This window comes from Formica exsecta, unplaced genomic scaffold, assembly GCF_003651465.1.
Source record: "Formica exsecta isolate Colony F162 unplaced genomic scaffold, ASM365146v1 scaffold614, whole genome shotgun sequence".
NCBI classification, from domain to species: domain Eukaryota; kingdom Metazoa; phylum Arthropoda; class Insecta; order Hymenoptera; family Formicidae; genus Formica; species Formica exsecta.
Genome location: NW_021853375.1, coordinates 162,832 through 178,424, shown reverse-complemented (window position 1 = coordinate 178,424; position 15,593 = coordinate 162,832). Strand labels below are relative to the sequence as shown.

Here is a 15,593-nt window from a genome sequence, read left to right as displayed (position 1 = left end):
CCCTCTTTCCCACGTTACGATTACGCGATACAATTTTCCTCTACAATGGTAACAGCCGATGTTGATCGTATTCGCTTTTAGATTTTTATTTAGGTCTTCAGATATTTCATTGAATAAAATGATCTTTAATTATCTGTGATTTATAAATAATTTTTATTCCCTTATGCGTAAACTGCAAGTCAGTGACAATCAAGTTTAAATTTTAGAATGTATAATGATTAATTAACAATTTAATTGGCTCATGTAACATTTCACGATTTACTGTATAAGAAAATGCTTCAAAAATGTATCTAATAATTTTTAGATTTTTGTACTTTACAAGAAAATTGCAGAGTGCAATGTCTTTACGAGGCTCGTAACGAGGAAATACTTTATCGTACTGTATTTATATTCTTCAATAAAGTAGCCAGTAAATGGGAAAGAAACTTTGCTTCAACCATATTTTAATTACTATGAGCGCGAAAGTCTCATAAAACATGTGAGGTTAGCAATACATCGCCGATTAGATTCGTTCATCTCTCCTTTTTACTAGACGTTTTATAAACGTAAATATATGTAGAAATTGTCACGATTATATCGCTGGATATTAACGCACGCGACGCGCGAAAAGAATTCCCGTGATATCAATGAACCCGCTCCGCAACGCGAGAGTAACACGCGCAATTACGGTAATTAGATTTTATAGTCGTCGTCTTAACTACTCGTATGTGTGTGCTTCTTATCTACCTGTCGCGGAATTACGCGTTATAAATACATAACAGCAAAAGGTGATCCAATAATATCTCTCCAGGCGAGAGCATTTATCTATTCGTCACGGTGTTTGGTATAATGAACGGATCTGACATAATGGCGATACATTACGATTATCAAGTTCGCGCGATGAAGAGATGCAACGTGTGAGCAGTTTTCATTTAAAAAGATGTCATCATGTACAGGACATTAATTATAAGATATAGAAATAAATATACTACTGTAAAACTGTAACCATACGTTCTAATTGTGTGTGTATATAGATAAATATGTGTATAACAATTTATATAGGTTTTTTTAGATCTAAACCGCTATACGTTAATGTAATAACGCGAAGACTATGTAAACTGTAACGCAAAGAGAGATAAATGAATTTCAATTATATAAATTTATCGATCGAATTTTTGCACAATAACACAAGTCTTAGAGATCCGCCTAGAAAATTGTTACTTGCGTTATACCAGATGAGAAATGGCTGTGCTTGATTTATGAGGCAGAGAGCGGCTATTTCTCCGACTGCTTAACTATTGTTTCCTGACAATAAGCGTATATCAGATATGAATGACACGAAGAAACGTTTTCTATCATTCATCAAGCCGCCACTCGGCCGGGAAGTAAAGTAATTACACGTTTTCCTGTGTCACTTGAAAGGACCATCTATCTGCACGAAGGTGCAAAAACGCGGCGATAATACCGACATACTTCTTTCGAAGAGCAGATGATAATTAACTGTCCAGTCAATAATCTAAGGTACTGTAATACATTGTGACTTGTTCAAAATGAGTTTCGCATAAACAGGTAACCAAATTGTCCACGTGTCATATGATTGTGTGTATTTTTACCTTTTCTGATAAGTTATATATATATATATATATATATATATATATATATATATATATATATCTTGTTGATAAATACGCGTTATATATATATATATATGCAATTAAATATGATGAAACCGATAAAAGAATATTAAATCATTTATTATACATATACAACGTTGAAAAACTGTGTTTCGCTATAAATTATGAGATTATTCGCTCTCTCTTTCTCTCCTTCCCTGCACGCGTTCTCTTCCAAATATGTTTACATATTTAAACAGTTGTACCATTCACCTACCAAAGCACACAAGTGTTGCAACGAACATATGCATGTATGTGTGCGCGCGCCATACATTTTACTAATTAATTATTATTTAAAAACCGTGGCAACCGATTCCGCAAATGTGAGCGTGTATTATACAAGAATCGTGACAGTAGTAAATTGCAGCCGTTTATAACAAACGTTCTCTCGCACAATGGCAAGAAACATTTTCTCTCTCCCGGTATACTTAAATATTTCTTCTCTGACTAACAATAAGAAATTTATATACATTCGGTATACTTAAAGCCATTATATACTAATGAGAGATTCTATCTACGAGTATTGGGCAATCTCATACTCCAACAATGAATGCGTAAAATTTGTTTCGTCATTTTTTAAACGCGCGTGTTCTGTATAATATAATCTTCGAATATTAAATTATACTATTACTCTCGTGAAATTGCGTTGATAGAAAACTCTTATGTAGGCCAAACAATCATTCCATTTTATTTAAATACTTACGTTTTGGGTATAGATGTCTTGATTAATCGTATTATTATACGTTTTTGCTATTATATTCGTCCACATTAATATGAAACTTTATACAAACTATTTTCGTGGAATTTTTAAGAGACTGTAATGCGGATATCTCATATTTCAACACAATGATCATGAACATAAATCGTTCCCGATGTGATAAATTGAAGCTTGATCGTCGTGATGCTTTACACGAGCGATTGCCAAAGATTTCATCACCTATAGTACATCTTGATAAACAACTTTTTTCAGATAACTCTCATCAACAAAAACACATCGCAGAATGAATTACTGTCACGCTCTTCAGACGATTTTACGTAACTCAATACCGAAAACATCGCATTAAATAATGGGCATCGATAACTCACCAGAGGAAGGCCGATCCGAGTATCTGGTGCAATAGACCCACGCAGGCCACAACATCTTCCCAGGATCGGTCGCAGTCGATCCAGTTGCTTTGGATGCCGAATTTCCGGTCGATACGCTGGTGGGGGATGTGTTGGTCGTCGTCGTCGTCGTTGTCTCCGAGCTGCTTCTCTCGGACGCGTCAGAGGACGACTCTAGGAAGTCCTTTGTCAGATCGATCGGCCTCGAAGACACTTTTTTAGGTCGGGACTTTTTCAAGGAGATCGGATCCGTGATTCTCCTGCCGAAGTCCGCCTTTAGGATATTGTCTATGCTGAACTTCAGACTCTGATGTTGCAGATTGTTATTGTTGTTGTGATTATTGTGATGATGGTTGCCGTTGTTGCCGATACTGTTCGGTACGCCGTTCGCGGCCGGCAGGGTACGTCCGTTCTCCTCCCTGGTGCCGGTTGGCGACGCCGGGCTTCCCGGGTCCCGCTGCAGGAGCTTGCTGACCGAGAGTCGATGCTGATGCACCGAATTCGCCGGCACGTGTTGCACCTGCGAGCTCTGTTGCAAATGCGTGTGAGCGTTGGGATGATGCAGATGCTGGCTATGATGCGGCATCAACGTGGCGGTCTCCCGCGGATCTCTACAGGCAGCGGGATGGAGAACGCCAGGTGTTGTCGCCTGGAGTCCGGTGACCGTCATGGCCGACGGCGGTGACAATGAGAGCCTCGTTACCAAAGGTACGCTTATGGGTGTACGGTGTAACCTCTCTACGGTAGGATAAATGATCTCGTGACCAATGCCATGGACCCGCGTTGGATAATCGGAGATCTCAGATTCCCTGGAGGAGTATCGGGAAAGTAGATGTTGTTGATGACCAGACTGGTACCTGGGTACGATAGCCTCTTGGATAGCCTCCGGCCGACCAGGCGATGAGGCGGTGGCCGAGGAGGAAGCCGGGGATCTGACGGAAGACGCCGTAGGAGATGACGGTGGTTGACTATAGCCGGGCGGACTCGGCGCCGACACGTGATTACTAGACGTGCGTTGGTAATACAGGTCGTTGCAGCTGGTGGAGCTGGCCGGCGACGACGTCTCCGACGTTCTCGTGTTCTCTTCGTCGCGAAACTCACCGCGACCGGAACTCGGGGTGAGTTCCGCGGTCATGGTCATGGTCAATTCCTGGTCATGGTACCTCATAGTCCCGCATACACGCACCCCGACCACGCTGGTTGGCGTGGGTTCACTGCCAACGCTCAATACCTCGCTCGTGTCGCTCTCGCAGTCGCTGTCCGCGTTGCTGCATTCCGTCCTTCGCGCTCGATCCCGTTTCTCCGCATCTTCCGAATCCTGATCCAACCGCGAGATCAGGTGGTTCGATCTAATCTCCGATTCTGACCCGGTGTCCAGACCCATTGGTGGCGCCGGGGATGTACTCGACATTTTTTTCTGAGAGAAGACACCCACCTCGCTCAATGACAGATCCAGTTTCCTTGATTCGATCACAATGAAACTTTTGTGGATCGTGTTTTCATGATGCCTTCTTCTTCCTAAGAAGACGTTTCTTTAAACTGAATGTAATATTTCCTCGATGTTTCATATCATTTTAAATGTTTTACCTTACGGAAGTATTCTGTCTGGCATCGACGGATGACGTCATTCTCAGATTTGTGTTTACTATCTACGCGAACTTCACGATTTCTTTTTAACGTACATGATGAATTAGTGAAATGGCATAACGTAGCAATTTTAAGGTGATTCTTCCGCTTAACGAAGTTTCTTTCGCAGTACAACACTTCCGACGGTTACATTAGCATCTCGCGAAGTTCTGTCACCGGCTAAACCATAACCTCACTCTGCTTCATTCCGACGGACAGCTTGTGAGCTACTTACAAGCGGTTATCTATACTTCATCCGGCTTTCATTCTCAGTTTATTTTTTCTTGTCGACTTTCTGATGATGTTACACTACAAAGTACCTCGAATCCGGATTCGATACTCATCTGGTGGCACGTATAATCTTCAGTTGGTACCCCTATATTTTAATCGAGAATTGCGAGCCTGCGAAACGTATCCTTTCAAAGTCTCCGCTATATTATCTTAATACGATGCACTCTCACATATTTCAGAGTCCTCGATCGATGACTGAACGTTTCTTGAAAGTCGTGTAAAGATCACCAACGTCCTCGACGCGACAGCGATAGTATTATACACCGGACGAAGACGAAGATGAGGAACGTCAGAGGCGCTCTTCGTGTGAGTGAATCGCGCCGCTGAAAACGTGGAGTCCTCCGCGATGCTGGGAGTAGACGCGGGTTTCAACGGAGTCGTTGTGCGACGCCGTGAAACCGGACCGGGCCTGCTTGTCCAGTTGGTTGCCGCGGAACGTCTGCGGCGAGGAAGCGGCGGGAGGACCAGCGATGGGCGTTACTGGGCGTAGACGCGTACGCCTTTCCTGATGGTGATCCCGGTAATACGCAGACGAAGGATCATCGCGACATCTGGCGGCCGCCGCGCGAACTCGCCGCTCTGGAACGCCTCCGCTCGCCTTATTCCGGGGGAACGACATCGTGGCGGATTCGTCTCATTGGTCGGCTTCACCGGGTTCCACTTCCTCGACTCGTGTCACCCTTCTACGTCCAAAGGCGCGCTCGATCCTTGTTCTCCGTTGTACTCGCTCTCGCTCGTTTGATCCCCCACCCCCCCCCCGCCGTTCATGCTGCCCGGTCGGCATCAGCCGAGTAATGTGTGGAGTCTGGGGGGAGGGGGAGGAACAGCCGTTCTCTCCCTCTCTTTCGGTCTTTACTTCGTCGCGGCGCGTACTCCGCATGCTTTTTCCACGACCACGAGTCCTGCGTATCTACCCTATAGGTGATCCAGCAGCCTATGCCGCCCTCGTCGCGTCGCCTCGTTTCGTTGTCGGCGTCTGTCCCTCTCGCTTTTATCTCCACCGTTGTTTGTTTCAGTTTGCCAGAATTGCCTCTCTCGTGTCATTCCCGTCTGTTTCGCTTTCTACGTTTTCGCGTGCTCTTCCCGATTCCTTTATCCGTTCATATGCGATCTAACGCTCAGCCTCACGTACACTAAAACCCGGTTTACAATGAGTCGTTAGTCGTTAGTCGTAAGCAAATTGACCAACCAAGAATATTCTCGGAATAATCGACTGTGGTTGATCAATTTGCTTATGACTAACGACTTACAACTCATTGTAGACCGGCCCTTAACTCACGTCCGTTTCCATCAACGATTAAACTTTATGGTTGATCGACTTGCAGGATGACCAACATTAAAATTTCCAGCCATATAATTATCGTTTATAATATAATAGAAATTTTTAAATTTTGTTGGTCATTCTGTCAATTAGTCGATGCCTTACAAATTCAAACTGCCTTGGTAGAGACGATCATTTGATCATCTCGTATTTATTCTCTGTTTGATGAGCATATCCTCATATTTTTAATATTTTGTTGAATTTGCTTTATTAGTTTATACTTCCACGTTATTTTTTTTTACTTATTAATTTTTACTTAACATTTATTAATCCGAGATAAAATATGTGTAAATAATCACAGATTATTATTAATTAAATTTTTACCTGTGATGATATCGAAACTAGAAATTATGCAGAATCAGAAACTTGAGTTTGTGTCTACATATAAGATTTTCTCGTAATTACAGGGAAAAGCACTATATGATAGAAGAGCAACACGCGTGATATTGAAATGCAAAACAGATGAAGCATGCGAATTATCGGCAGCAATGGAATTATTAATTATCATCGAATTATCGATTTTTCTGATATTCTTTCTCTTTTTCGGGAAGATGGTTCGTGAATCATGTAGTCATTTTTCAAATACGGCTCGTAAATCATATATTCATTTTTCGCTCGGCTAGCGAGGAGTTTGGACGCGCGTCAACATGACTTTGGAGTGATCATTAAAGTTCATTATAGTCAATCTTTACTTTTTACGGAGAAGAATGAAAAAATAAAAAATCATTAGTTTGTGTATATTTCGATTTTGCGTACATCAGAAGATAGTCATTCTACAATAGGGACTTCCGTCTTGCATATGTCAATTCAGATGTTAGTATTAACATTGCATATTCATAATTATATCGAGAATTTGTAAATGATAGAATATACACTTTTGGATAATTAATCAATTAGCTTCTAACTTTATTACATAGTATTAAAAGAATGTGTAATACTCATCTATAATATATAGGAAAGTATGTGCGCGCGAGTGTGTTTATGTATGTGTTAAATTGATATTTTACTCTAAGATAAAATATATATATATATATATTTATTGCGCAATGAAATATGCTAGGGTTAAAGCCAGTTCAAGTGAATTTGCCTTTGTCGATGAACTCAAATTATTATTGGCAGACGCATTTTCTGGAACGATCTTTTGCTTCCATTTCGATTCCGGTAACCGAGGATTCCGTCGGTTACTATTTACGGCTTTACGTTTCGATGTATGCGCGCGCTTGTCGAGTGACGCTTAAATAGAAATTTACCGCGAAATCGACTCGTACACTTGGCCATCAAGGAGGCTCAGCATAATGATGTATTGTCAATGGCGCGTTAACACCTCATAAACTTAAACGCGAATCCGACATTTGCCGAGAAGCGAGTGAGAGAGGCAAAATACTCTCGCGAAGTTTATAAATTCTTGCCATCCAATTATACTTATTCCCGGTATATCACACTGTTATTTTCTAGAATGAAATCATGACTAGTCTTGTCACGAAGCAAGATGTGTTTACTTCGTTTTGTTTTTTTTTTCCTCATCAGACATTCGAAATTATAAGCTAATAAAAATCAAAATAAGATTGCACTTCTCTCCTAATGTGTACATGAATTATTTTAGAAGATGACTTACATGTACGATATGCACTTAAGTGTCTGCATCTACTTTGTTCGTGCTTCGTAGTGATATTTCATTTTCTCTGTTGCAATTTTCGAGGAACATACGACCATTTAATAACCATCGTTGGACGAGGATCAAGGGAGAGAGAGAGTGCGTCGTAATTCAGATAAATTAACGAAAAAGGATATTGAAACAAGGAAAATGCGAACATGGTAGTTTTGTCGATGCATATATAGTGCATGTAATGGTGGAAAAAAAAACGCGCCGTTTAACAGCCGCGATTGCGGGATTAAGGAGTTTCGACGGTATCCTTGCAACATGTACTCGAGCCTCGAACTCGTTACAGCTGGCCGCCTTCGTAAATTTCGTTAACGCGGGGTACCCTGCACATTCCCGCCTTAACGAGCGTCCACGTGCTCGTTAGTCGTTAGTATCCCTAAGGCCTTCTTCGCTTAGGATACACCCTGTAAGTTAGCTGAGACTTGTATTGCGCGCTCGCTAATTCGTAAGCGGCTACTCTCATTCGTCGAAAGGATGCAGCTCGCTCTTATGGTACGAGGTGATGCATCCTTTCCAGGGGCGGATTTATTATATATTCGAATTAATTTTTGTTATTCCCGCGGAAAGCTTCCGATTTCTGCTTTGAATTCATTTTTATCTCACTCCATTGTTTAAATACTGACATTTTCTTAAATGTAATGTCTTTTTTAATATTTTAATATATATACAATCTTCAGTTTTTTCTGCGTGTTGCAGAATACGATCGTTACAATTGATCAATTTTCTTATTAAAAGAATATGAATAAATCCACATTGTAATGATAAAAGATTAAAAGATGCATTTTGATCGCAAAATTAAAAATATTAATCCGCAGATACTGAAATAATTTTTTATATAAAATTAAGTATAAAATTTTATGTTTGTGTATTAGTTTTGAAATGCTTATTTAAGGTAAAGATAATCGCGTTAAAGTTGCTTAAATGAATTGATGAATATATTAAGGTCATTAAAACAGATTTTTTGTATTTCATTATGTATAACACAATTTATTACATTTATCAGTTTTTTGCAACGATAAATCTAGCGCCGCGTAACACGCGGGCATATCCTTCATAGAATTGAATCAATTAGCATAATTTACATCTTAATTTGCCTGAATTGATTAATTTTACGCTGTTGTTTTTTATCTCAATCTCAGATTTTATTCTAATTGTGGTGAATGTGTTATTTGCGGTACGTGCTGATGGATCCGCTTAATGATATAATAATTTATACTGTGCAAAGTTAGTGATGCATACTAACTCTGGGAAATTCTTCTTAACGTGATTTATGACGCATCCGTGCGAAGTGTGTAATATACGGTAAACTAAAATTTCTTTCGTGACACACAGGATTGCATTGCGTAAAGTCGGCACTGTCGTAGAATGTCGCTTAATCTCGTTCGTTTTGATTTACGATTAATCTGCATTTAGTTTGTTCAAAAAGCATTAATGTCTCAAATAAAAAAATGATGACGTAAACGATCGACATTTTTATCAAATTAAGCGGATATCTTTTAAATTGTTAAATTCTATTTTTGTTCTCAATTTTTCATAAAAACTAAAATTATTGATATTTATTTTAACTTTTATTTTAACTTTTATTTTGTAGATTAAACAAAAGAAACTAACCTAAAAAGGACTTCAACTTGAAAGATACTCAGACCTATTCCAACCAGAGGCTGCGTCCCTGCCACTGTGAGTACATATTGATTTCTTGAGTATCGAGTTGCCCGGCAGCATTAGTATGGCAAAGAAAGCGCCAATTTGGGTTTGATAAGCGGTCTGCTATAAGAAACAGGAAAGGACATTAGTCGGTTATTCTAAAAGCTGTCCCTTATTGTTCTCTATTATAGCTTATGTAATATACTAAACTTTCTAATTTCTATATCGATAATAAACGTCAAAAAATGTACCTATCATTCCAGCAAGAAGTTATTATTCCTTGCTTCGTTTGAATATGTTACTCTGGATTCTGGATATGCGAATTATATTCATAAAAATAAGAGAGGTTTGCTGCTTACGCAATTAATTGAAGCAACACTTTGCTCTCTGATCTATAGATAGAATTCTTTCTTAATTAGCTTCCCTTCGCACATAAATTATGGAGAATTAAATCTTACAAATCATTAATCCGACCTATCTGACAGTTGAGCCGGAGAGAACAGCGTAATGTAATTAAATTATTATTAATTGGACATTTAGATAGAAACGCGATGGACAAATTGCCCGTCGTTTGATAAGGCAGATACGGAGAATTGCGCCGCGTTGCAATAACGAACATTGTTGCCCGCGCCGCGTCGCAATAAATTATAGGTAGAATCCACAATGGAGTCTTTATCAGATTCGTTGGACGCACGTCGCTCATTATTAGGAAACTTCTCCTCGGCAGAGGAGAATCGTCCGGCAAATTCGTCATTCGCGGTGTTAAATAAGGCCGGTGTTGCAAATTGCCTCGGGATCGCAATAATGTACCGCGCCGCAGGCGCTAAATTTCGTGAGATCACGCGAGAAGGTCCGAGTTATATTCGCGAGGGAAATCACCGAGGTGCATCTATCAGACTTATCTGACGGTGGGGTATCCTCTGCGGTCTGGCGAACGCCCGACAATCTTATTTATGGCCTGCAACGAGAAACACAGACAGCTACGGTCAACGAAGCGATACGATATTGGAAGCGATATCATTTAATCAATCGCATTGTATAGCTGTGATAAAGCACTCTCTAGATTAAAAGATGATGGGATATTGTGTCTGCAATTTGACATTTTTGTCAAATTTTGAGATTTTGAGTCGTTCAGAATATATTGTTGTAATCAACAATTAAAATCTTGATATAAAACAGTCTAGGTGTCAAAAATGAAAATTGTGAAATAAGTAAAAGAATTATTTATGTTATATAGAAATATATATAGAAAAATACTGTCTATCTGCATTTATTTTGCGCATTAAAAGTAATCAATATAGCCTGTTTTATATCACATTCACAAAGTGAGGATGAGATAATTATTCGCCGGCAGAAAAAGTTTGACATTTCATCAAATACAAAGCTTTTTGTTTTACAAAGATTTTGTTTCATCTCATTTTCGCAAGAAAGCACGTCAATTTACAGCCGTGCGGTCATACATCACCGGTCTTTTAACGGAATCTTGCTTCAAGATAATACGAGAAACTGGGTATACGACGTGGCTTGCAGAACGATTGCAGCCGAACGTAACTTCCGCCGAGTGCTATCTCGGTACTCCACACCTCTACTTTATTAGGTGAATGTATATACATAGCGGGACGCGCGCGCGGTATTTTGAGCTCACGTAGGGGATACGCATACGATGGCGTGTTAAGTAAACGGATACGTTATGTGATGGACCCTCTCGTACGCGCATCTCGCCGTAAGTAAAATAGATCGAGGGTGAATTGGTGGTCTGTGCCCGCTAAAGTCCGTCTTTGGACATCGTATCGCGGAACAATTCGAGTGCCCCCGATAACCGAGCATTTTTTAGTCTGTGAGGTTTCATTTTGATATTAGCTCTCTTCCTCTTTTCTTCTAGTCGCAGTTCTATATTTGTCTTTCTTTTTTCTCGCACACGTGTATACGTTTTTCTTGAATGAATGATGGACACTTGGAGATGATAGAAATTTCCGTTTACATAAACTTTTTTAAAATTTATATACCGAGTCGAAATTTTGCCCTTATATTCACTTTCTATTTTTGCACATTTATGGACTCTGGAGGATTTTGACAGGTTTTTTTTATATAAAAATTGTATTGTATTAAGTGTTTTTCTATTTTATATCTCAAAAGTGGACAGTTTTCCACTTAGAAGTTTAAAAGAGGAGTTTTCGGAAAAATTATAGATTAAATAGTTTCAAAATAGGATGATTTAACTGTTAAAATATCAAATTAAATATTAGATTGAACATTGAGGTCTAAAGCAGGAGAAAAATTTTGGCTCGAGTACATATAAAGCGGGCAGCGCATTTCCGATTTTTAATTTTAATATTGATCTATTTTTCATATGTTACGAGAATAGCTATATAATATTTTTTCTCTAGAATATGATTTTTCGCGAAATGATGATTGAAATTTATGGATTATTGTTACAGTAAACTTAACACGTTTTTGACATAATCTGCTGAAACGTCGTTATTTTCTTCACAGGATAACGTTCATTTTATCACGGTCTTATCATGAAACTCGTCCTGTCTCAGAGCGATTTACATTTTTTTATATGAAAGATATATTTTGGGGGGGGATTTATACAAAAGCGCGCGCACAGAGAACGATCGATTGTATATGATATACGTATGTATCGAATTACGAGCGGACTATCGTCGGGTGAGGATCAACGCTCCACCGGGATGCACGATAATTATTTCTGCGTTAGCCATAATTATTGCCGGGATGGCAATTAATTCTTGCCGGAGCGGCAATTAATTTATTGTGGCTTGATTAATTACCGCATGGTAGGCGGGCGAGACAGTTCGTTACTGCAGCTGATTGCCCTTTTGCTACGCAATAAGGTCCAAAGTTGGGAACGCCTCTTTTTCGAAAAAAATTAGGAGACACTGTGAGATTTGCTTGATGTATATACATTTATAGATAATCGGATTTATCTAAAACGAATAGATGATTGTTCTATTTCAATAAAATGCATCATCTTTTATCGTTGTTTAATAGTGTTGGATAAAATCAAATTATTGTGTATTAAAGATATTTTATCTTATGTATCACAAATATTTTTATCGAAGAAGTGCATTCGTCATAATGATAATAAGTTTTTAATTAGAAAAACATGTTATAATAGTAAAATATATGCTTTATTTATATATTATTTTATATTTTACGCGCATATAGAGTGATATATAATTCCGGCGCAGTCTATCAAAATTGTGCGTCTTAAAAATATTACAATGCTTATCTTTCTTTCTTGTCAAGCAGTATCATAGCAATGAAAAGGTCTTCAACTTTGTATCATAAGTATTCCGAACTTACTCGTTAATAATGGGCTATTTATTTGTTATAAATAATTAACGCGGAAGCTGTTTTCGTATAATGTTCTTCTCTTGTTGGATGGATGCGAGAACCGGTCGTTCGGTGATTGGCGCGTTTTTCTTTCGTTATCGAGGGATCAAACGATAAATGACGGTCACGTTTCGGCTTGTGGATGAGATATTGCGTAGAGTTTTCACTTTTCATCGAGAAGCATCCTATTTGCGAGGATCGACTGGCATTTTAGTCGGATCCATCTTATAAGACGAATGACGCTGTTTGAGAAACACGATTTGTTCCGTTTCGAGATCATTATGCCCTGAAACATTTCCAATTTTTCAAGATCAGCCAGGTAGATATCTGCTTTCGTCGCATTGATTTCTAGTTTTTTTCGCAAATGATCGCATACATTATAATAATTAAAAACACATTATAATAAAGAAACAGTTTTTGAAAGAAAGATATTATATACAGATGATAAATGCGTGATTCAAATCGAAAGAATTATTGGTTAAATAAAATGACATGTATAAATAAAAAAATTAATATCGCAGATAAAAAAAATATATAGATCATTAAATTTCTTGAATTAACTTTAAGATGCAAGTTTGTAGGATCGCTTTTAACAAATACATTAATATTGTGATTATTATTATTAAAAGCAAATAATATTTAAAAAAATCTTATGCATTTGTGAAATTTATAGTGCTGTTTTATATTTATAATGCACTTATATAAAATACGAAAGTCAGATAGAATATGTTAGAGACAACACAAAATCTTCTTCTATTATTTATTGGAAACCTTGATACACTCGAGCTTAATCATAAATATTATGAGTCACGATACAAGACTATATTTACAGATAATTAATCGAGTAGTTGTGTCCTGATATACTTGTGGCTTGACGCTCGAAAGACGGAAGGGAGAGACACAGGGATTGGGATCAATGTGGAGCAATGAAAAGATGCTTCAAGATTAGATTGTACGAACGTGTTTGTAAAGGGAAACAACCAGGAGGGGAAGTTAATATTTTACACGGTGGCAAAAAGATTACGCGGCGAGATCAGCGAATTTCTGAATAAATATTAAGAGACACTCTTTGACGAGCTCCCTGAATTAGCTACGACTCTTTCGCTGGCCTCACTCACATATATACGGAGTAGTTTCGTAAAATATTATTTAATCCTCGCTGGCCGTATACCCGATATGCGATTCTGTGTAATTTTCTTAGTTCTTTCTTTTCCTTCAATGAAGGTTCGCATCTTCGATATTATGTATATCGTGTGTATAAAATATAAACTTAGATATATTTTTCGTTTGTTATATGTAATGATATTTAATTAAATCTTAACACATTATTTACGAACATTCAGGAACAATGCGATTCGGGCCGGGTAGTTTAATTTTTGCTCGTATCTGATTAAATATACATAACGATTAATAGCAATGACATGAAATGGTTTAATTTTTAAGAATCATGAAATGGCTATACTTTTCATGCAATAACGTTATCTCTTAATTATATATAAATTTAAAATATTTGAGTGACCAAAGATCTGTGCTCATGTAAATTCTTTACAAACATATTAATATATGTTATGTTAATATAAAATAGATTTTGTTCATTTCATAAATTTTTTTATAATTCTTCCATTATATGTTTGATTTGTTGATTTTATTTTACTAATAAGTTCTATTAAATATACATTCTTTTATTTATTATTTTAATTGTGTTATTGAATGATTGAACTGCTAGAGCGAGACATATAATCAATTTTCACGTTCCTGAATATGGTGAATAATGCCACATAGATAAACATATAAGTAGTGAATCTTATCAACGGCAATTAAGCGTCGTTACTTATGTTACGTTCGTCTTGATCTCAAAATATGCCGCTTGCGAGATCGAGATAAGCAATAAAAAAAAAATATTAAACATCGATTGTCAGTGCATTGTATTAAATCACGGATTAATAATTGTGCGATGGTGAAACAATCGAAGTTTTATTAGTCTTATTTCATTGATCGCACATTCGGCACCGAGATCTTGGCAATATATCGACGGCTTCTAAATTCTATTAATCGACGAGCGATAACTCGCTATGGATACTTCATTTGCGATACAAACATCAATTGACGAATGAATATCGATTAACATTCCGATAAGTAAGAGAGAAGCGAGAGTATAGCAGCGAATATTATTTATATAAAAAGCATTCGCACACGAAGGATCGATGAGACCTATTATATCCATGGGAATCTGAATTATCAACGACTATCAATATATGTAAGGCACTTCGCACTATGTCAATCCCACGCTTACCTTAAGAAGTTAATAAGTACAAAGTAGTACACATACGAAACCCTTCTAAAATTTTTACAAATTTGCTATTTTTTTAAATCGTAAAAAATTAATTTATCATCGTCGTGTCACCTAATTATACTTTCATCAGCCAATATCATCAGCTTATCGACAGCTCAGTCATTTATATCGATAATTCTCTATCTTAAGAGGATGCCGGACCGTCCTGTTTTACCGGCCATAATAATTATATATTTGCTTAATATAAGGGTTTTGCGATGTGTACGTGCAAAATAGGATACCTCTCCACTCGGAAATGCATGAAGGAATATAAGTGAACGTTTGAAAATGTATTTGAAAGCCTAGTAAGAAACATTTCGGTGTGCAAAATGTTGCATAGTAAAATCTTTTTTATAAAGCTTCTAAACTCACTTCTCGAAGTTCACTAATACTCTTTGATAAAATGCCGAGTGCGGAGTTCACTTGTTAGGCACGTGCAGGTTGCAGGTTTTTTATATTAAGTAAATGTTGACGGCAGAAGCCGATAACAAAACTGTAATTTTTTAATTTTTTTTCACTTTTCATATGAAATCATAAACCCCGCACTCCGTTATTATGTATACTTTAATTATGGAAAAGGATTTGTTGATATCTATAATCAAC

At 37.7% G+C, this 15,593-nt stretch overlaps 1 protein-coding gene across 2 annotated transcripts in view; it reads right to left on the bottom strand.

Annotated features, from left to right (window-relative positions):
• LOC115242652 (segmentation polarity homeobox protein engrailed-like) overlaps positions 1–5,175 on the bottom strand; it is an 80,266-nt gene extending 75,091 nt beyond the window's left edge. For both annotated transcript variants that reach the window (XM_029819102.1, XM_029819103.1), the window contains exon 1: positions 2,739–5,175. In XM_029819102.1, the coding sequence (XP_029674962.1) occupies positions 2,739–4,167 (1,429 nt within the window). In that variant the 5' untranslated portion in view covers positions 4,168–5,175. The remainder of the gene's footprint in view (positions 1–2,738) is intronic.
• Between the last annotated feature and the right edge of the window lie 10,418 nt (positions 5,176–15,593).